Source organism: Babylonia areolata, chromosome 3, assembly GCF_041734735.1.
Source record: "Babylonia areolata isolate BAREFJ2019XMU chromosome 3, ASM4173473v1, whole genome shotgun sequence".
Classification (NCBI taxonomy): Eukaryota; Metazoa; Mollusca; class Gastropoda; order Neogastropoda; family Buccinidae; genus Babylonia; species Babylonia areolata.
The window spans coordinates 17797767-17820763 of NC_134878.1; the positions used below are offsets into that span (position 1 = coordinate 17797767).

Genomic DNA, 22997 nt, shown 5'->3' on the forward strand with positions numbered 1-22997 from the left:
TTGAAGATCGTACTGCTTGTTAATGTTGTGGGCTGTATGTGTCTGTGTCTGTGCCAGTGCCCGAGAAGGATGAGTGGGGAGGGTTGTCTCCACTTTTCATGCCCTTTCAGTCCAACGTGTCTGTCAAAGTAAAAAGACATAAAATCACCTGTTTTCAAAACAACTCTTCCCCTCTCCGTTCGGTTTGTGATATTACGAACCAAGTGTGGTTTAGGCGTTAAAATTAAGCAGTTTGTTTAATTTAGCTTCAGCTTTCTTTTTTTTTTTCTTTTTTTTTTTTTTTAGTAGACGAAGAAGAAATTGAATACGCAGCGCATGACACTGAAAACTAACTACCGAGTTCGGATCGTGTTAAAATTCATCATGTTTCAGCACCTCAGCCTCTGTGCCTCGTTCATCATCGCGTACTCCTGGCATGCATTATTCATATTGGGTCTTCTTCCTTCGGTCTTGTTTCTGCTCCTCCGTTTTTGTTTGCTCTTCCCAGCCCGTCCCTTGGGAAAAATTCAGTTTGACTTCACCGTCGTCTTCCTCCTCCTCCTTTCACCCCCCTCTTCCCTGTCTACCCATCTCCACTCCAACCTCTCCGTTCAGCTCCGTTTCCCAGTGTGTAAATCATGGCTGCACGAAAACCATGTTTTATTAATCGTGCATACAAAGTATCATTCATTATTTCATTATGCCCATCGCTCCCGATGGAGCATAGGCCATCGACGACCCCTCGCCATCGCACTCTGTTCTGGGCTGTTCTGGCCATTCCAGTCCAGTTGGTCCCTTGCTGCTTCAGCTCTGCCTCGGTAGCGAAGAAAGTATGAGAAAAGGTCGGCTGCCTGTTGAAAAGGGGGTTAAACGCAAATGAAGTTTTCGGCTCTTATCCTCAGTTAGTTCATTTTGAAACTGTGTCGGTGTCGTTTACCGTTTGATTAACTGATTAGTGATAAGTTGTTGGAAGGTTGACGATCAAACACCCGCCACTCCCACCTTTTTTCCTGTCCTTTCGATTTCCAGTCATCGCCCTCTTCTGCCTCCCACTTCTCTCTTTTATTTTATTGTTCTTCCTCCTACATTTCTGCTTCTGTCCCTGACAGTGTTCTTGTGATGAATTTGGTCCATGATGGCATGAGCGAATTCTTCTGTTGCTGTGTCCACGTCTTCAGTCCGTCAACCGTAACTATGTCCTGGTTTGTTTACTTCCTCGTTCCTCTGTGTGTGTTTGTGTGTGTGCGTGTGTGTGTGTGTGTGTGTGTCTGAGGATTCTTCTGCAAGTCCTACCTACCTGTTGGATGGTAGAAACTGTGTCACAGTGGGGGGGTTAGCTAGCGCTGTCAGATCACAGGCCGGGCAGACCATAAGGGTCTAACTGTGCGGATGTGTGTCTCACAGGAGGAAGGGGCAAGGGGGCGAGCGGTACAGGGCAGATAAAAAGTGACGGCTTTACCAAGATTTATTCGGCCGGAAACTGGCGCGGCAAGACGCACACATGTCGCCGCCCGTTTGTGTGTGTGTGTGTGTGTGTGTGTGTGTGTGTGTGTGTGTTGTGCCCCATTTCTGTAATTCTATATGCCCCCGCCCCTCCGCCCCCTCTCTCTCTCCTTCGCTCGCTCGCTTATATGTTATGACTGCACACGTGAGCATGCTTGAGCGTGTGCGCAAGTTCTTGAGAGAGAGAGATTGTTTACTTTCTGCAATTGGTCTGCGGTCTTTGTACGTGGCACTCGTGGGAACGTTTGTCTTCCCACCGTTCGTGTTCTCTTGTCGTGGTTTGATTTGTTGGGGGGAAAGCGTATGTGAATACAAACCGCCCCATCCCCACCCCCCAAAAAAACAAAACACAAAACAAAAAAGAACAACTGTGCTTCGTGATCAAAAATTAACTTTACTGTTGACTGAGAGAGTGACTTGCCTCTGGCGGATAGAATGAGTGTGATGGAAGAGGGGGGCGGAGAGGGGGGGGGGGAGGAACGGAAAGTGACTACTATATATGGTGGACAAACATCTGAGCACCGATACGATACCATCACAGGCGACCGAAAGTTTCAGTTTCCGTGACAGGAATTGAGAAACCTGCCTCTGTCGGTATGTTCCGTCTCCACACTCACACACACACACACACACAGCACCGATACGATACTATCACAGGCGACCGAAAGTTTCAGTTTCCGTAACAGGAATTGAGAAAACTGCCTCTGTCGGTATGTTCCGTCTCCACACTCACACACACACACAGCACCGATACGATACTATCACAGGCGACCGAAAGTTTCAGTTTCCGTAACAGGAATTGAGAAAACTGCCTCTGTCGGTATGTTCCGTCTCCACGCTCTCTCTCACACACACACACACACACACACACACACAAACGCACGCACGCACACACGCACGCACGCACACACACACACATAGCGGAGTAGTGACCATCCACTCTCACGCTGCGTCAGGTTACTGACGGGTCATCGTTGGGTTGGAGGGAGAGAGGGAAGAGGGAGTCAGGGTCAGAAGTGGGGTTGACGTTGGCAATCAGTACTGACAGTCCAGGGATCCAAATCAGGCAGGTTGCCACTGACCTTGAAAGCTTCCTGGGCCATGGGCAGGGGGACGTGCTGGGAGGGCCAGGGGGTGGGGGCGGTTAGGTGAGGAAACGGAGAAAGGAGGGGGGTGGGTGGGTGGGAGAACAGGACAGCTTCTGTGCCAACAGGTAAACTGACATGTGGGCCGAGCGGTGACATCCCAACTTGTACAGCTGTGTGTGGACGTAACCAGCCACGCACTACCGAGTTTCATCCTGCTCCTGTAAGGCTTGTCTGACTACCGTGTCCTTAGGGGAAGAGCCCTTTCAAAGATAAAGGCTGGTACTAAGCCCTTTTTATGTTATAGCAGTGACGCAGCTACCTTATATACTTGTGCAAATCAAAATATGCGTTTTCCGTTTCAAGGCCAGGGTAACATTGAGAACATGCGCTGGGTGTAATATTTGGCTCAGTTAAGGTGTATTGCGCATATGTGCATAAGCGTAACTATTTATTGGTGATTTTAAGAATATAGCTCAGGGTAGTTCTTGACTAGACTTTGTACACTTTTCAACACTTTCGAAATCGCAGTAAGTATTGAATTTGAATACAATCACTTGTTGGGGGATAAATTTTTATTCGAACAATTATGAACAACAGTATGGAACTGTTTCACTCGTATTTTACCATCTCTGTATTGAGTTCAGGACAGTACGATTCGCAGATTCCAACTCCCTACCCCAATCAGCCTTGTCGAACCCCTACTCTCACCCCACCCCTCCCCACACTTTATTTCTGCCCTGTCAGTACCCACGCTCTCATGTGATGTATAAAGCTTTCATTGTCACGGAGCTTCTTGCCTGTTATAAGGGCTAGAGATGACATGTTCGGTTGACTGGGCTGGCTTTCACCTTTGTCGACTCCCCCCCTTCCCCCCCCCCCCCCCCCCCACACACACACACCCACCTCCCCCACTTAGGTCTGTTTCGTGACTGAGCATCATGGAAGTAGTGTCACTGTCATCCCATCGCTTACCTGACACGGAACTGTGCAGAACACCCACATGCGTGTCGGTCACAAATCTTCTTCACCCTTCTCAGATAGTGTGGGTCTGTTCACCACCAGACCTGGCCCCCCCAGAGTCAGTGCAACTGGTGCAGGCTGTTGGGCGAAAAGCAATCCGGGCAGAAGACGCTCAGGTTTCCAGTTCTGCACTTTCCTTCGTCTTTCTTTCTCCGTGTGATTATCTGCAACCTGAGAAACCGCGTGGCAAGGACTTACAAAGAGATCTGTGTGCCCCGGTAATATTAAAAAAACACACCACCAAAACCAACACACACACACACACACACACACACACACACACACACACACACACACACACACACACAAAACAACAACAACAACAACAAAAAGCAAAACTGCAATGAACAGACAGGCAGGACGGAACACAATCAAGAGGACCAAACCGTAATATCACTTATTGTCTGAGTTCTGAACACCACCACCCCTCCCAAACGTCACACAGCGAACACCTGTAGATCCTGTTTATAAAGTGTTAAACAGGGAAGATATTTCTTGGAAAAAATAAATTGCATTGATGGTGTGTCTGGTGTGTTATCGTGGCAAACTGAAATATCGTAATGAATTTTTAAAAAAATTTAAAAAGGGAAAAAGTCTGCGTTACCATACTATCATGAAAACGGAAAAGTGAGGCACGTAGGCATTGTGACTACTAGAAGCTTTGTGATTACTTTTTTTTTATTATTATTATTATTATTATTAAACTGTGCGTTTATTTTTTAATTTATTATTATTATTATTAAACTGTGCAATGCGCGATAGTAGTAATATAAGCCACACAGACAGGGAACTTTCCGCGGGGACTTACTAATGATAATTCTGCTCACGAAATCAAATCTCATTTCTCGACAAAAGTAACCATGACTATATGCGCTGACAACACTATACTATTTTCATGCCCTCTTTGTTCCTGAGGGACAGGAAACTAGTTATTGTGTCCATGACTTGCTTCACTGGTCATCTCTCTCAGCGTTCAATTAAGAAAACTTGAGCAACAACAAGCCTGAGCTTATATGGTGCTCGTTCGTGTGTAACAAACAATACACAAACACAATGACGAAATGGGGAAATACATGAACCAGGGTAAACAATAGCGAGGAAAGCAGCACAGGAAAAAAGGACTTGGTGTAGTGGGAACCGGACATGATCCGCAGCAGCCACGCCCAAAGTGCCACCCTGCACCCCCCCCCCCCCCCTCCCCTTCCTCTCTCCTTTCCGCCCTTCCTTATCTCTGCCTCGCATACTAGCAGTCCAGATCGTGAAACATGAAGGTTGCAGTTTTCCATAAAATTCACAAAATACCTTATTTCTCTTACAGTGTAAAACAGTGGAGTTAAACACAATCTCAGAGGCTACTGAGAGAGGCGAGGGAAGAGTTAAACTGGACAGGCTACTGAGAGAGGCGAGGGAAGAGTTAAACTAGACAGGCTACTGAGAGAGGCGAGGGAAGAGTTAAACTAGACAGGCTACTGTGAGAGGCGAGGGAAGAGTTAAACTGGACAGGCCACTAAGAGAGACGAGGGGGAGGAGGGGTGTGTGGGGGAAGACAGACTGTTGCATTTCAAACCACTCGGTCGCTTGTTAGCTAAGTTCAAAAACAAGAAGTGGACAGCTGCAGTAAGATAACCGTGCAGTTACATTTCGAAAGACCTGTGCCCACAGACTCTTTCTCCATGTTCACAGAGTTGGGTGGGGGTTGGGGGTGGATCCGAAAAATGCACTCGCTTATTTGGGCGTATGCAAAGCGATCCGCAATAAAGCCATCCTCCCATTTCTTACCCCCAGCCCCCCTCCCGCTTCCCCTCCCCTCACTATTGAGACACCCCACCCCCCCTACCCCTCACACACACACACACACACACACACACACACACACACAAGGAGAAAAAAAAACTTTGAGGAACTAGGTTTGTGTCTTTCATCACTTTACTACCTACACCTGTACCATCCATCTTCCACCCTTGCCTTCCCCACCCCACCCCCACTAACTTCTCTGTTTTCCCCCCTCTCTCCGCCTCTCTCTTTCATCTGTCTGTCTTCTCTCCCTCTTTCTCTCTCCTGTGTCTGCCTCTCTGTCTTTTTTCTCACTTTCTCTCTCTTTTCACTCTTTCTCTCTCTTACTCACAAAAAAGTCCTGTGAGGCCTTGATTTCCGACAATGTGTCAGGTCCTGATGGAACATGACAGATTGTTCAACGGTTGACGAAGTGTTCGCAATAATGCAGAGAGGGAAGAGAAGGGTGTTGAAAAGGGGGTACGGGGGGGGACGGGGGGCATATTTTTTTTTAAACTACAGGAACGTTGGTTTTAGATCTGCAGCAACTGCACAGCGTCCTGAATAAAGGCGGTAAAGAATTTTCAGCACCGCAAAGCCCATAGCTTTTTTTTCTTCTTTTTCTTTTTTTTTTCTGGCCGACACAACGCTTACCTAAATTCGCAAAGGCGAGATTTTGAAAAGAAACTACTTGAAACTAGTCAGCCGGAAATATAGCATTATATTCTTATGATTGTTAAGGTGGACAGACAGACAGAGACAGAGAGTTTCAGTTTCAGTTGCTCAAGGAGGCGTCACTGCGCTCGGACAAACCATATACGCTACACCACATCTGCCAAGCAGATGCCTGACCAGCAGCGTAACCCAACGCGCTTAGTCAGGCCTTGGGAGGGGGGGGGGAATAAATAATAGATATGCTTACATAAATAAATAAATAAATAAATAAATAAATAATAATTATAATATAGAAAAAGGTAGTAGTAAGAGAGAAATATTAATAGTTTTGCTTTATTCAGAAAAGGTCACAGCCCCATAAATTTATAAAGGGGCGAGTTCACGATACACAACAGAATGAATACAACAACATGAATCACCCAGCATTGTCGAAGTTGAACTTGTAATGATTACAAAGAACATTTTCTTTGTTGACATCGCTGCTGCAGTAGATAGGTGAAGCTGAAGCTGCTCGAATGATTTTCAGTGGCAAAATGGTAATATATGTTTTTAGAACAGATGGAGAGTGAGTGCGAAGGGGGTGCAGAGTGGTACAACAAAGGGTTGTTATCAGTTCTAAACATGCATTTCCGTATTCGGTGACAGTCAAGCATGTGAACAGGCTTCAGCTATTTTGTGTGGATAGGCTTCAGCTGCTTTGTGTGGATAATGTTGAATAATGTGCAACAAGTCTGTTTATAATATTTTCAGAGCGATTTAGATTTAGATTACTGAACGACAATTACATTTATTTTTCCTGTATCTTTGCCAGCAATCAATCCATACCGCTCTGTTCAGCTCCCTGTCCTGTTATATGCACACGGACACTTTGTCTCCCCATGCGAAGATGGCGAACTTGACCGTGATGAAGATTACCCATATTTGAACGAGTTCTTCAGTGGTGTATCTGTCTGTTTCTGTTCCTAGGAACGCTGTCCCCAAAATGCGTGCGTTTAATCATATAGAAACACTTCAGATACAATGGCGAACCAGGAAATAAAATCTAGAAACATTGGTATGATCCCACGAGTACAAAGAAGAACAAAACAAAAGAAACAAACATGAAATAAGAAATTTGCATCCACATTCTCCAGATAAATACCTCACAGAGGAAAATACACATAAGAATAAGTATGAAAATATTATGGGTTCCTTTTCGGGTTTTACTGCTACGTATTTGAGCATGATAAAGAGAGAAGCACACAAAGAGAAAAAACAAAACAAACAACAACAAAAACAGGGAGGTAGAAATACACGTAGCGGGATAAAGGGATTTCGGAAATGTGCACCCACATGACCTCAACTAACGGAGGGACCAGACCACCCTGTTAGTGCCTCTCCCACCACCACCCCACCCCTTTTATCCACAAACTCCCCCTCCACCGTGTATTTCTTCTGACGAAGCCCAACGTCCATGAAAAGACAATAAAAACAGAACAGTCTTTTTCCCTTTTATACCAAAGTACCATCAATCATGGCAGCGCTGGTTGTTGGGTTAAGTCCCCCTGTCACGACAACGTTAGGTCTGAGGGCCTAACCCTGCCCATGTTGCCGGCACAGGAGCCGTTCAAAAGACCTTGGACAAAATGTCTATCACATCAGCATGGGTAAAGTGGCCAGTCATTTTCCGGACCCCTCGTCGAGCCTCGTTTCTTTGATCAGAAAACCAGAACCGTTTCTTTTCTTCTTTTCATTTCTTGTCTCGTTCTCCTTTCTTTTTATATCCTCTTTTTTTTTTATTCATTCTGCCTCGACTTCTCTCTGTGTCTCTGTCTTCTGACTCCATACCTCTCTTGCTCTCTCTGTAGCTAAGAGTCTGTCTCTGTCTCTGTCTCTCCCTCCCCTGTGTGTGTGTGTGTGTGTGTGTGTGTGTGTGCGTGCGTGCGTGCATGCATCTCTCACACACATCTCCCCACCTTTCATCTTCCTTTGTCATCCTTTCCTTCCCATCCCATTCTGTCTGATTCTCTCTCTTTCTCTTTTTCCCCCTCTCTCTCCCCTTGTCCCCCCTTTCCACCCTCTCTGTGTCCCTCTCCCCTCTCTTCCCTGTCCTCTCTCCTCTCTTCTCTTCCTCCCTCCCCCCTCTCTCTGTCCCTTGCTGCCCCCGTTGTTCGCTGCCATAATAATGTTCACCCCATAGCTGGAGATCAGTTGACAGAGGCAAGGGAAAAACGAGTCAGCTGAGTCCTTGCTTCAGCTCCCGCAGAGATTTGTCACGTTTGGTGTCCCCCCCCCCCCTCCCCCTTGCTCCTCGTTCCTTTGTCCTCCCCGTGACAGACAACCGAAGGGGTGGACGGTTCGAGTCTGATGGACAGGTACTCGTTTTTTAATAGGCCGCTGTCCTGCTGGGCAGAAACTCATCGGAGCGGAAACATCACGCCGGAGACTCTTGACAAAGGAACCTTCCCCCCCCCCCCCCCCCCCCCCCCCCCCCCCCCCCTCCCCTATCTGTGCTCTTGTCTATATGTGTCTCTATGCCTCAGTTACTGTCTCTCTCCCTCCCTCCCTTCCTCTCTCCAACTTTCTCTCTCCCTGTCTCTGTCTGTCTGTCTGTCTGTCTGCCTCTCTCTCTCTCGATCTCTCCCTCGATCTCTCCCTACCTGCCTTTTTGAAGAGGCTGAACATCAAGACTTATTGTCTTCTTTGCTATTCAGTGATATATATGCTTGATATATTCCTGTGGTATCAGTTACATTTCCAGTATGTCCAACACCGTACTTGTGTCACACCCCTTCAGTAAGGGGCGTTGGTCTTTATTTGAATAAAACAGTTCGTTCCCTCCCTCCCTCCCTCTCACTGTGTTTTTTGGGAGGACGCGTTGTATTTTTGAGAGAGAGAGAGAGAGAGAGAGAGAGAGAGAGAGAGAGAGAGAACGTGGGTCATCATATTGGCAACATTATTTGTTGTCAAAAAAACAAACAAAAAAAAACGAGGGAGGGAGAGGGGGGAGGGAGGGTGGGAGGGAAGGAGGGTGGGAGGAGGGTGGACAGACAGACAGACAAACACACACAGAGACAAGACACACAGAAAAAGAAACGGGTCACCAGGTTTTGCTCCCTTCTTTCGTTGTCAAACCGTATCGTGCGTTGTTGTGCCACGTCACTGATGTTGCCCCATTTTGTTCCCCGTACCCGTCAGGTCAGCTTCGTCATCGGTGGGAAAAGGAGGACCGGGGGAGAGGAACTGCCACGAGACAGACAGACAAGGGAGAGGGGGGTGTGAGGGGGTGTGGGGTGGAGATTGGGGGGATGCAGGGGTCTGTGGTAGAAGGAACGATGAAATGGTCAACAGAAAGGAAGGAAAAGGACTAAGATTTGTTTTTTTTAGAAAAAAGGAAGAATGTAAAGTTTGTTTAAAACTCTCTCTCCCTCTCTCTCCCTCCCTCTCTCTCTTTCTCACTCTTTCTCTCTCTCTCTCTCTCTCTCTCTCTATATATATATATATATATATATATATACATACACACACACACGCATACACGCATACACACGCACGTACACACACGCGCGCGCGCACAAACACACACACACACACACACACACAAGCGAAAGTAAAAACAGATGCCGCATCAGGCGCGATCATAAAACAAATAAAAATTGAAGAACGAATGCCGAAGCAAAAAGAAAGACAGACACGAGAGGGGAAAAAAAGTGGGGTGTGGGGTGGGGGACGAAGACACTGAAAGAAGGGAATTGCAAAGGAGGAGGATGGTGGGGGGGGGGGGGGAGGAGAGAGGGGAAAGAAAGAAGAGTCGAAGGAAGAAAGAAAAAGAAAAAAGAGTGCACACATGAACTTGGGAAGGAACCCACCAGGTGTGCACGCACATTTGAACTCGATGGTCCCCAGCCATACATAACCCGTAAACCGACGTTCTAATTTTCCTTTTTCTTTCGCCTCTCTCTCTCTCTCTCTCTCTCTCTCTCTCTCTCCTCTCATTCTCTCTCTCTCTCTCTCTCTCTCTCTCTCATTCTCCCTCTCTCTCTCTCTCTCTCCTAAGCATTCCGTTATCCCCCTAATCTCCTCGTTCCTCTGTTGTTATATACACGGAATGAAGGTGCTAAGAGAGACAACAGAGGAGACCAGTCAGTCGTCTTAGTCAGCACATTCACTGAGGCGGACAAAGTAATCGCAGACGGGTTCCACTCTTTGGAAGTCTTAATTCCGTCCCATGCGTACAATACCCCGCCATACCATTCTCGCTTCCAGTGATTTGAACAGTGGGGGCAAAAATCCGATAGGTACATGGGGATTGACAGCCAGGTATTGGAAAGGGAAGGAGCGAGGAGGGGGAGCTCATAGCGACCCAGCTACACACACACTCTGTGTGTGTGTGTGTGTGTGTGTGTGTGTGTGTGTGTGTGTGTGTGTGTGTGTGTGTCTCCAATGATAGACATCAATCATAACAGGTTATTGGAGAGAATAGGGTCATCGAAGGTGCAGTGTAGTGGGGGGGTGGATTTATTAAAAGGTTCGAGAGAATTCTTTTCTTTTCTTTGTTTGGAGGGAGCAGGGGGTGTGGTGGGTGGGGTGCGGGTGGGTGAGCGACGGGCTTTATTTCTTTGTGTTCCTATGACTCTGTGTGTGTGTGTGTGTGTGTGTGTGATGTGAGGATAGAGGGCGGTACGTTATATGATAGAGGAGAGAGGAGAAATGAATGTATGGGTGGGGGTTGTTTTCAATAAGTCACTGGTAATGGTCGATGCATGGTATTTCTTTCAGTACAGTTCACATGAAATAAACACTAAAGGGGTGAAGAGGAGGAAAGGACGAATGCGCTCAAGCTGAAAAATCAGCGTTTAGAAAGGGATTCGCACACACACACACACACACACACACACACACACACACACACACACACACACACACACTTGCGCACGCACACATGCACTTTAAAGTGTAAGTGAACATTTTTTTAATGGACATCACAATACTGACAAGCATTATTATTTGCCATTCCGACGTCGTCTCTGAAACTGTACACGATCAAAATGTGAGGGAGGTGGGGGAGGGGGAGCTTTGATCTTACTTAGCAAACCAGACTCGGTGGAATCATTTTCATAAGCAGACAAACGCAGTTCCTTTGTGGTCGTCTTCTTGATATCCTTCATGTTTTCTTGCTGATCTGTCTACCCAACCACCCCCCTCTCTCTCTCTCTCTTTTGTGGTTGTCATCAGCTGCTGACTCCCTCCTTCATGTCTCTTCTTTCCTGTTTCTCAGGAAGTCCAATAAAAGAGAGATAGAAAAGAGTGTGTGTGTGTGTGTGTTTGTGAGGGAGGAGAAACAAGACAAGACAAGACAATGGTTTATTTGTTAGGCCTCCGGCCCATAGCAAAGGAGTGGGCCACTAACAAAAATATTAAATAATGAATCAAATAGTGTGAATAATATATCAATGCGCATGTGGAGGGGAGAGAGAGAGAGAGAATGTGTGTGTGAGAGAGAGGGGGGGAGAGAGAGAGAATGTGTGTGTGTGTGAGAGAGAGAGTGTGTGTGAGGGGGAAAGAGTGAGAGAGAGAGAATGAGAGAGAGAGAATGTGTTTGTGTGTGTGTGTGTGTGTGTGTGTGTGAGAGAGTGGAGAGAGGGAGAGGGAGAGAGAGAATGTGTGTGTGTGTGTGTGTGTGTGTGTAGTGTAGTGTAGTGTTTTCAAAGGTTTGGGACTAAAGTGCTAATGGCCCCAGGCCCTGTCTCTGTCATGGACCCTTCTTTTCCGGGCCTTTTCTATTATTCGCGCAAAGGTTGTTGGCCTGTTAATGTCTTTTGTTGGCCTATAAAATTATACTTCATTCTTTTTCTTGTTTGAGAAGTTTTTGTGTCTTGTGTGCGTGCGTTGAGTGTGTTTTGAGTACGTGTTTTATTTGCGCGCGCGCGGATACTGGTGTGTGTGTGTGCGTGAGCTTCAGTCTGCGACATAGCTTCTTTCTTTTTTTTTCTTTTCATTTTCAGTGCATAATTGAAGAGAGATACTACCTAAATTGCGTAGATCGATCGCTGAAAGTTGAGAACAATCATGTTGAACTGCGAAGCATCAGCTCTCTTTGTGCTCTGACACCTGAGGGTACATACTGCCGAAACTAAATCATATCGCTTCACGTTTTTGTTTTGACGTAACCTGTACACACACACGTGTGTGTGTGTGTGTGTGTGTGTGTGTGTGTGTGTGTGTGTGTGTGACAGACAGACAGACAGAGAGTGTCAGTCACGCTCACATTCCTTTCGCAAACAAAACGAACGTGTTTGCACATAAATTTATCTCGCAGCCAGGAACAAGACAGGTTGACAGTCGAGTGACACTCGAATTGGGTCAACCCCGATATAGCTTGGAAAACACACACACCCAAAGCGCGCGCTGCACGTGCGGGCACGCCTCGAGCCCCGCCCCCCTCCAAACACATGCAGCACACACTCCACGTGTTGAAAACAGGAAATGCCTTCCCAGGGTATGCCTTTGTTACCACTTTGCCTTTATAGACCAACCCTTTGTATGGCTTATCATGACAGTGGATCGAGTCAGAGCTGAGTCACAAGCACAACATACACATACATACGCACGCGCACACACACACACACACACAAGCACGCGCGCTCGCGCGCGCACACACACACACATACACACACACTCACACACACAGAGGATCAATGTTTACTGTTATTGACACTCCAGAGGGGGGTGGTTATTGAAGTGGGAGGTGAAGGATGCACCACCTGGGGAGTTGAATGGGGGTCAAGTGCCTGTCAGAGGCTGTCAGCAGACCCCTCACCTCCCAGTCCGTGTTCAAGTTGACGTTCTGCGCGGAACCATACCTGGCCAGCTGGTGTGGTAAAGTCCTTAATTAACACCTGCCCCATTTACTACCCCTCTTTTCGTCACTCCCACTCTACCCCGTCCCGTCCTCTGCCTGGATCAGGTGTGCAGGGGGAAGGGGACTTAGTGGTGGTCAAGGCTGAGGATCGTGTTTGTGCGTGCGTGTGTGTGTGTGTGTGTGTGTATGTGTGAGAGAGAGAGAGAGAGAGAGAGAGAGAGATCAGCTGGCAGTGAATGCAGAAACAGTAAAAAAAAATAAAAAAATTAAAAAAAAATGTTCTTACGGAAAATAAGGAAGAAGACAACCAATTGATTGGAGGAGGGAAGAGTCAGTATGTGGATGAAGTATAATAAACCTGCAGCTGATAGCGTATTGTATTCAGTGACATTCCCTCCGCTTGCCCTTGCGTTGATTCCTTGACTTTCCCTCCACATCAGAACAGCGACTTCCGGTTTAATTTTTTTTTTTTTAAGTGTACATGCTGTCCGACCCAAGACCTTCCTGTGTCAGATTTCACGAGGAAGGTTACACTAGACAAACACGCAAGCAAGTCCAAACTTAAGATCCCGAGGAAAGGAAACTGTCTACTACACTTGACTCCTGTTTGGTTTCAGATCCTCCGTGAGGTGGACCTGCAGCGTGATCTCAAGCACAGGAACGTGGTGGAGTTCCACAGCTACTTCGAAGATGACAGCAACGTCTACATCATCCTGGAGAACTGCAGCAGGAAGGTGAGTGCCGCCACCTCGTGGTGGAGCATTAGTTCTGACATCACTGTCGTCATCGGCCGGACCGCCATCTCCTTTGTCGTCATTGTAGGGGAGGGAAAGAGAAAGTCAAAAGACGATATGTTCATGCAGTGAAAGAAACAAATTGAGTAGTGTGTGTGTGTGTGTGTGTGTACATACATTTTTTTAGAGAGAGCAACGCATGCACTGCTTACGCAACTACGGACTGCTCACGGCATACACACACACTCGTGCACACACACGCGTGGGCGTGCACGCGCACGCGCGCGCATTCACCTACACACACAGGCGCGCGCGCACACACACACACACACACACACGCACACGAACTCATGTACGCGTGCGTGCACAGCATGTACCGTAGGGAAGGGACGAAAGGGAAAGATGAATCAAAGGATTTTTTTTTCTTCTTTTTCTTTTTCTTTTTTTTTTTCTTCTTCTTGCCGTGCACCATTTCTGGACGCGTGCACTGCTTACAAGGTATGCGTCATTTTTATGGAGACGCTTAGCGAGGGCTGTTAACTCCTAACGACCCTGTGCTGATGTCAGCGGCGACTGGAGATGGAGATGATCGAGTGATGTGTCACAGATCCTCAGGCCCTGTAGAGACCTCGCCAGTTACAGAAACCAGGTCTTCGGGTCGATCAGTTTGTGTAGCTGTCGAGAAACCAGTTTGATTCGTTTTGTATGTAAACAAACAATGGTCGTGAAATAACGCTTTTGATGTGTGGGTTATAAATATGATTATTATTATTAAAAACAAAAGTAACACAGATAGGTTTAACGCACAATTGATGATGATGATGATGATGACACTACTACCAATTCTACTTCTACTACTACTAATGCTACTACTACTACTATTACTACTGTTGCTACAAGTAATAATAATGATACTAAAGGATATTTATATGACATTTTATCCAGAAAAAAATGCTCCGGGTACTTTAAAAAAAAAGATATTCCCCACAGCGCATTACATCAGTGTTTTAAAAACACACAGCAGATTTGCACACACAGTGTTGTCATACAAAACAAGCTGCAGACTTTGAATGATTTAAACTGTTGAGTCAACTGTAACCCGTAACTACTTTAACTCACTCAGTACGGCCAGTCCTCTCTTCTCCTCTACACAGACCCCTCGGATGTCCAGTGGGTGTCTGAATGACCCAACCTTTAGCTTCCGTCGTCAGAATTGTGGTATTCTTTGTCAACATTCACCTCTTCAGTATAAGAGCCTTCCACTTGCAATATTTTGATGATGGTAATTGGGGTGAAACGCTGTTAACGTCGTCTCTTTCGCCGTTCGTATGGAGAGAGTTAAAACACCATTGGTTTGAAGCCACGGCTCACCGAGTGGTCTTGATTATGCAGCCGATAACCGTATTCTATTATTGTCGTGTTGTTCAATGATTGAGGAATAGATGGGTAGAAAAAAGGACACATTAACAAAAAAATTATCACTTCTTTATTTATCTTTCCAACCTTCGTGTTGATTTTTCAATAGATTATCAGTATATCATCCTGAGACAGGTGTACTTAGATCACATAAATCAGGACAGGAACGTCAGGATTGTAGTTTATCTTGATGTGTCATTATGTATGCTCCATGTAATTATTTTCTCTTCTTTTTTTTTAATTGTCCGTCGTTTTTGAACGGGACAAGTGTATCTGAATGAAGCAAGGAAGACAGATTTTTTTTTTCTAGAAGACGGCCAACAGTGCTGTGTGGGAGAAACAGATTTGTGTCAAAAGAGGAAATTTGGAGAATAATTCCAAAAAAATTCGAATGGGGGTGTATTGAAGAACAATTCAAAAGACTAAGTGCTTGTATCTTCTTATCAGGAGCTGTTTTTTAAACGATTTCACGTGCTGCAGAGGAGGGTGAGGCGAGAGAGAAATGGGTGAACATAAGTTATAACCATGAGCAGATGATACATTGTTTCATAGTAAGAAATGCGTAGGTCAAGGTTGAAACCAGTTTCCTTGATCTGAACAAACAGCCGCCACCATCACCTCTATTCCCTTCACTTTTTCTGCGTACTTTATTCTGTTCGTAGCGCCGTAACAGATATGTCTTCAATATTTAAAGATCATTGAAATTACTTTCATTTATCAAGAGGTTTCTTCCCTCTTCCGACCTCCCCCCTCCCTCCCACCCGCCCGCCCCCCCGCCCCACCCCCCATTCTCTCTCTCTCTCTCTCTCTCTCTCTCTCTCTCTCTCCCTCTCTCTGCATGCGTCCACCCCTCATTGTTTTTCCTTTTTTCCCGCCTACATAATGCATTGAGATATTTACGAAGCTGTAATACTTCCTTCTAAAAGGTTTTCTTTAACTCTCTCCATACGAACGGCGAAAGAGACGACGTTAACAGCGTTTCACCCCAATTACCATCATCAAAATATTGCAAGTGGAAGGCTCTTATACTGAAGAGGTGAATGTTGACAAAGAATACCACAATTCTGACGACGGAAGCTAAAGGTTGGGTCATTCAGACACCTACTGGACATCCGAGGGGTCTGTGCAGAGGAGAAGAGAGGACTGGCCGTACTGAGTGAGTTAATGGTAATAGAAACAGGCAGACCAGCAGTGTAATAGAGAGGAGAATAAATCCCAGTTTTCATCGGTCTCAGGAAAACGTCCCAGCATGCACCATAATAGCGCAAACGGTCCAGCACACACCGCTATAGGAGAAACGTCCCAGCATGCACCATAATGGGGGAAACATCCCAGCATGCACCATAATAGGGGGAACGTCATAGCATGCACTGTTATAGGTTATACGTCCTAGCATGCACCGGTATGGGGGAAAGTCGCAGATTGCACCACAGTAAGGGAAACTTTCCAGCATGCACCAACATGTTAGCGAGCGCTTTTGTAGCCACCTGTTACCAGCGAGAGAGAGAGAGAGAAGAACGAGAGGTGGAAAGGAATGAAAGGTGGCGGATTAAAGGAAAGTCTGGAGGGGGAGGGGGCGGCGGGATTCTAGTAATCAGAGAAGGTCATCAGAAGTGAGCGTTGGCCCCAAGCCGCCTCATACCGTGCAACAAGCAGCACACACACACGACTTTTTTCGCCTTACTTAACTTCGCCCCTCGGTTCCTTGGTCAAGTGATGTCATCTCTAAGCCACAGCGAGCCTGCAGGTACTTATTTCTCCCCCCCCCACCCCCGCCCCATCCACACCTCCACACACCCCCATTCCCGTCTCCCTCACTCTTGTGATGTGTCGGCTTCCCTCCCCCTCCTCATTGCCTCCTCCCCCCACCAGCTTAGGGCGTCCTGTTGCGGGTTGGTGTTCGGATCCTGGGGCAGGTCTTCACAGGTACCGTAAGGGTCTCAATAAGTGGATGAAGAAAGTCAGGCCTCGACTGGCCTGGGTTGTATAGGGGGTGGGGAAAGAGAGAGAAGGAAATGGGGGGAAGGATTAGGGATTTGAACCACCAACCAGCCCAACACTCTGTGACCCGTCCTTGACTGTCGGTGGTTTGGTTGGTATGATGTAGTGGTTTTTAGGCAAGACTTGTTTTGTTGTTTTTGTTCACAATGTCGCCGTGTTCGTGTAAGCCGTAAAAAGCGATTGTGAAGGTTTTTGTGGGGTGGGGAAGTGGACGCCTTTTGTAAGCTACTTTTGTTGTTTGACTAGCTGTTTTTCTGGTGGTGGAGGTGGTCTAAAAACTAAATTCTTTTTTTGACCAAAAAGGTACCGACTTTTTTTCTTCTTTTTTTTCTCAACAGAGGCAACGACTGGAATGGCAATTACTTAACAGCGCACGCACACACACCCCTGCTCCCCCAACACACACACACACACACACACACACAGGGGATGGTGGTGCAGAAAGACGTACTAGATGAACTTCAGGGATCGACATATTATCCAGAAAAGTGAAACGACACACGAGAGTTTTCTTGCGACATTGGTAACGTAGCCTTCGTCCTTGGTGTGCTGTTGAAGAAGGTGGGATACCTTTCCACCCCAGCCTCTTCCTGTTTCACGACACTGGTGTGAACTTTCCATTGCAACTTGCATTTTGTTTCAAACATTTTTTTCCTCATCACACATTTGATTCAGCACCATCAGTTCTGCAAGTAGGCGTGCACACAACACACAGTTAATGTTTTCTTGACATGCATGCATTTTACATCAGTTATATTGCATCACTCTTTGAATGATACCATCCTCTCAGCTGATGCAGGTTTTCATTGATGTTATGTAACATTCGTGTGTAGAACACGCTCGAAAAAAAAAAAAAGAAAGAAAGAAGAAGAAGTCAAACAGTTATTCGATAATTCTTTTAATGTTTTAACCAACGTTCACCACAAAGAGTGCATCTCACCTAACACAACAGCCCAGTTATTCGCACCTCAAGGCTTCACCGGACCAGTGACTTTCTGATCAGTGTGGGACCAAAGGATTACTAATCAGTATGGAACCGTAATCGCATGTAATTGCGTTATATCATTGTGCCAGCTTCTCTTGATATTCTCTAAGCTGGAGCTGTTGTACCTGGCCAGTGGCGTTTGGCACCTATTGCCCGTGCCTGGCCTGGGATCGATACCCGGAGAACAGGAGTGCAGTGATTTTGGCATTGTGCATGTCAGCGCTGGCACCCGAGGGTACCTGATTAACGTGCACGTGACTGCTGCCAGCTCACGTGGGTCCTTCCTGGCTCTTTTTCCCCTTCAGTGGACAGCTCTGGGCTGTCTTTGTTTGTCTGTCTGTCTGTGTGTTTGTCTGTCTGTCCCCCCTCTCTCTCTGTGCCCCCTTCCCCCTTTCTATCTGTTTCCTTTTTCTCTTTCTGTCCCTTCCCCCCCCCCCCCCCCTCCCCGGCGCCCCCCTCTCTCTCCCCCTCGATCTTCCTCTCCTTGTGTCTGTCCCTCGCTTCACCCATACCCCCCACTCCTTTTCTTGTTTCCCGAACACAAAACCGCTCCAAGTTTCTATATTCGTTGATATCTTGTGCACGGTGAGGAATGTAAGAAAAGGGCTTTATTATTATTTTAAAAAAAAAAAAAAAAAAAAAATAAATAAACGTTGAATTAGGTCGAAGACTTGGTTTTGACCTATTTTAGATGAGAAACCACGCACCTGTCATCGCTTTACTGTACTTTCCTGGAGAGAGTGGCTGTCGTGGGCTGAAAAATATAATGATCTATACTCTGTGTGTGTGTGTGTGTGTGCGTGCGTGCGTGCGTGCGCGTTTTGGCTTGCACATTATACTGCTCGCCTGTGTCAACTGAGACATGGCCGAAATGCCGTGAGGGAGGGTATGAGTGTTTATGTCATCATCGGTATTCAGGTGTGCACGATCCATTACCCTCTCCACCCTACCCCCTCTCCCCTCAACCCTGATGACAAGGCTCAGGTGTGCAGGGTGAGGTAAAAAGGTCGGCATCGGCAGGCAATACGACATGAAACTGCTTTGTCAGCGTTGCAGGGCTGTTAGTAGCAACGTAGGACACTGCTCGCTGGTGGTCGCTCGTCAGTGTAGGTTGTTACGAGGGGGAAGATATGTCTGCAGGGGTTGTTTACGCTGTGTTGGATCTGTGTGCGTGCTCTGTCGTACATGATTTGTGGATATGGGGCGTTCGTAGGTCCTCGTTGTTGTTGTTGTTGTCTCCCTTTCGTTCTCAGTCATTTCCTTCCCCACGCTTTCTTTATGTGTGTGTGTGTGTGTGTGTGTGTGCGCGCGTGTGTGTGTGTGTGCGCGCGCGCGCACGCATGCGTGTGTGTGTGTGTGTGTGTGTGATCCCAGCTTGTTTCAGAGCCCCTACGTTTAGCTACATAACAATGATCATTCATATCGGTCGTCGTCATGCGCCCCCCCCCCTCTCACCCTCCCACCTCCAACTCCCATCCTTCTGTTTAAACTTCCTTGTTTCCCTCAGCCTTTCCTGAGCCATGTCCCTATTTTACTTCACACGTAAAAAGTGCATGCAGTAAAGAATTAACTCGTTAAGGTTTTTCTAAAACACACACGTGAAAGATGTTCGTGCATACTTTTTCAGATTCACAGAGAGTGTATGCACCATGTTAAATTATCTTTCCCTCCCTCCATTCCACTCTGGGGGACTGGATGTTTAAAGAATCTCTCTCTCTCTCTCTCTCTCTCTCTCTCTCTCTCTCTCTCTCTCTCTCTCTTTCTCTCTCTCTCTCTCTAACACACGCATACACGCGCGCGCGCGCGCGCACACACACACACACACACACACACACACACACACACAATTTTACACGTTACAATGCACTACACTACATTACGACTTATGCAGAACACACACACAACACGCAGTCATGCACGTAGGTATGGACGCGCGCTCGCGCGCATGCACACAAGCAGCCCCCCCCCCCTCCCCACGCCCCTCAACCCTCCACACACATGCACGATCCAAAACAGTTCTGGACGCTTTCCCACCCAGCTCAACTCATTACTGATTAGGAGCACTTTTGACTGGGATCGCTAAAAACCGCAAATTTTAGGAAATAAAGACGAATAATTAAAACGATTTTGTGTGGAAAAAACCTTGTTCGAAAAAAGGAAGCAAAAAACAACAAATAATCAAAGGAAAGAAAAGAACGATTTCTAAGAAAAGGAAAAAAAAAAAAAAGGTGCGGTTCAAAGTACAGGCCTTGAAGGGGTGGAGGTGTGGTTCCATGTGTGAAGGACCCAGTCACAGAGTGGTACGTGGGACATGTGTTGACACGTCACTCTCAACAATGTGCTGCCCCCCCCCCCCCCCCCCCCCCCCTGTATTGTGTTTTGTGTGTGGTCACATGGGAGGGCTCGGGGCTCGTTGAGAGGTCAGCTGTTTGGTCCAGGAGTGGTCAGTCTTTCTGTTTTTAAACCACTTGCACCTGTCCACTTATCCCCCTCTCTTCACCGCCACCCCTCCGGCCCCAGTGTTCATGACGTCACCTTTTCTCTATCCGTTTTCGGATGTCACGTGTATCCCACTGCTTTGCGTTTTGCTGGGTTTTGTTGATTTATTCATTTGTCTTCAGTACTCCCTCTCTTTCATTCCCCCCCCTCACTCACACACACACACACACACACACACACACACACACACACACACACACACACACACATATATATATATATATATATAAACTGTGAATATACAGATCAGTTTCGGAGACACACACTACTCGCCCATTTCTCACCATACATTTTCCCCCAGTCAACTCTTCGCCGTGATTAATATTGTGGTTAATATGTTCTGTTCAAAACAAAGTGAGCATTTGGGGGGTTTAAGTACTACCACGCACAACATGTAGGAAGACTTGCGTTAAAACGTCAAAGCAATCATAACGCGCAGATTGACCGCTTTGATGTTCCATAGATTGATCCCGTTGATCGTTGGATAATGGATAAAGCTCTGAGCACGCGAAATTCACTTCCCTGCAGGCACAGAGAGCTTGGAGGTTTGAAGCGTTTAATTAAGTGGCAGGTGCGTCGTGGGAAAGAGTATTACAGGTAAAACCTGTCACTTGTTAGCGGAGGGGAGGGGAGAGGTGACGTGGGAGGGAGTTGGTGGACGACAGGTGAGGCATATTAACTGTTCCAACAATGGGGGGTTATGTATAAGATTCCCTAGTATGTTGGTGTGAGAGATCAAGACAAGTCATTCCAACATTCCCAGAGTTCGGAAATCGTTCCAAGTACGTTCCCGTTGTCTCCCTCCCCCCCCCGTCCCCCCCCCCCCTCCTTGCACCCAAACACACTGCAAGTGGAGCCGTTCGGATTAAGTTCATAGTCCTGTGTCAGATCGTGTCGCTCATGTAAAATAATGAACCTCATTTACAATCGATGAACCATTTTCCTCAGTCTGTATTGATTTCCTCATCCACGCCCCCACCTCCACCCCCTACCCACCTCTGGTGGTCTTTAGAAGTCAGGGGGAAGAGAGTGGGGCATGGAAAGGGAGGGGTATCATGCATTGATCTGCAAACAGTGATTTGCCAACAGGTGAGCAGTCAAACCAGTTGTGATGCGACCAGTGTGAATGAATGCAGAAAATGGAAATCAGCTGAAAAGGGAAGCGTGGGAATTGTTTGGATCTTGATCATGGAACAAGGTCACTTACACATAAATGATAATGATGACGATTGTTGATACATCTGACAAAACTGATAAGGTAAAGCCAGAAAATGAAATATCCATGTCACTTCAGCAGTGCCCTTGTCTTACATACTTGACTAGCAACTGAACAAGTATGAGAAAACCGCAACAGATACAGCATGAAACAAACCGCGACAGACGTATCATCGTTTCCGCACAACAATACTCCTCCTCCCTCCCCCCTCTCCCTCCCTCTCTCTTGCGCTGTGTGTGTGAGAGAGGGAGAGAGAGAGAGAGTGAGTGAGTAAGTGGGGGGTGTCCACACGTGTGTGCATAGGTGCATATTTTTGGTTTCATCATTTTTCCCTTCAATACAAAATTGCGGAATCATAACACGACAGAACTCCAAGCCAGCCAAGAGTGTGGGAGTATTGGACAAGAGAGTAGAGTGGACGGTGGGTGCAGCGAGAGGGCGGGAGGGAGGATCTGAAGGGAGAGGGTACGAAGGAGGGAGAGGGGTCAGAGAGGGGCGGGGGTATGAAGGGGAGAGGGGTGTGCATTGCTTGGCCCCGACAGGTCCGAGTCGTGGCCTTGCATTCCGTTATGCTGATTTCTTCTGTCAACAAGGGGCTGGCCCTGGCACTGCACAGCACCGTTCTCTCTCTCTCTCTCTCTCTCTCTCTCTCTGTCTCTCTCCCTCTCACACACACACACACACACACACACACACACACACACACACACACGCACGCACGCACACGCACACACACACACACACACACACACACACACAGAGAAATGGAGTGTGTGCAAAGCTGCAGGGGGCATACAGAGGAGCGGGGGTATTTCTGGTCTTCCTAATGGCTACCTAGCCAATCCCTGTCCCCCACCCCCACCCCCACCCCCAAATCTCTCCTGTGCTTTCACCGCCCCCACACCACACCACCGTCCCCACTCGACACCCCCAACCCCACCTCCCCACCTCCCTCTACCTGTCTTTTCAAGTTCAAGGCTCATATACAAGGGTCTCTTTGTTGTGAATATTGCTGAGTCTCGTTTTGTTTTGATCAATACCACCAACATACCCGTGTGCTTCAGAAGAGGTGGGACACAACGTTGGAGGAACGGGACTGGGTGTCGGGGTGGGGAGGGGGTGGACGGGGGTTGGTGGTACGATTTTGTTTACGTTAGACTTCCAGACACCAGCAGGCATAATTCTGTAGCGGAGCTTTTGTGCGTGTTTACTGAATGAATAAGAGAGAGGCAGTCACCATCTGTCTGTCTGTCTGTCTGTCTCTCTC

At 47.1% G+C, this 22997-nt stretch overlaps 1 protein-coding gene across 1 annotated transcript in view; it reads left to right on the forward strand.

Annotated features, from left to right (window-relative positions):
* LOC143279792 (serine/threonine-protein kinase PLK1-like) overlaps positions 1–22997 on the forward strand; it is a 97417-nt gene that overhangs the window by 57187 nt on the left and 17233 nt on the right. The window contains exon 4 of the mRNA XM_076583967.1: positions 13497–13613. Coding sequence (XP_076440082.1) covers positions 13497–13613 — 117 coding nt within the window. The remainder of the gene's footprint in view (positions 1–13496; positions 13614–22997) is intronic.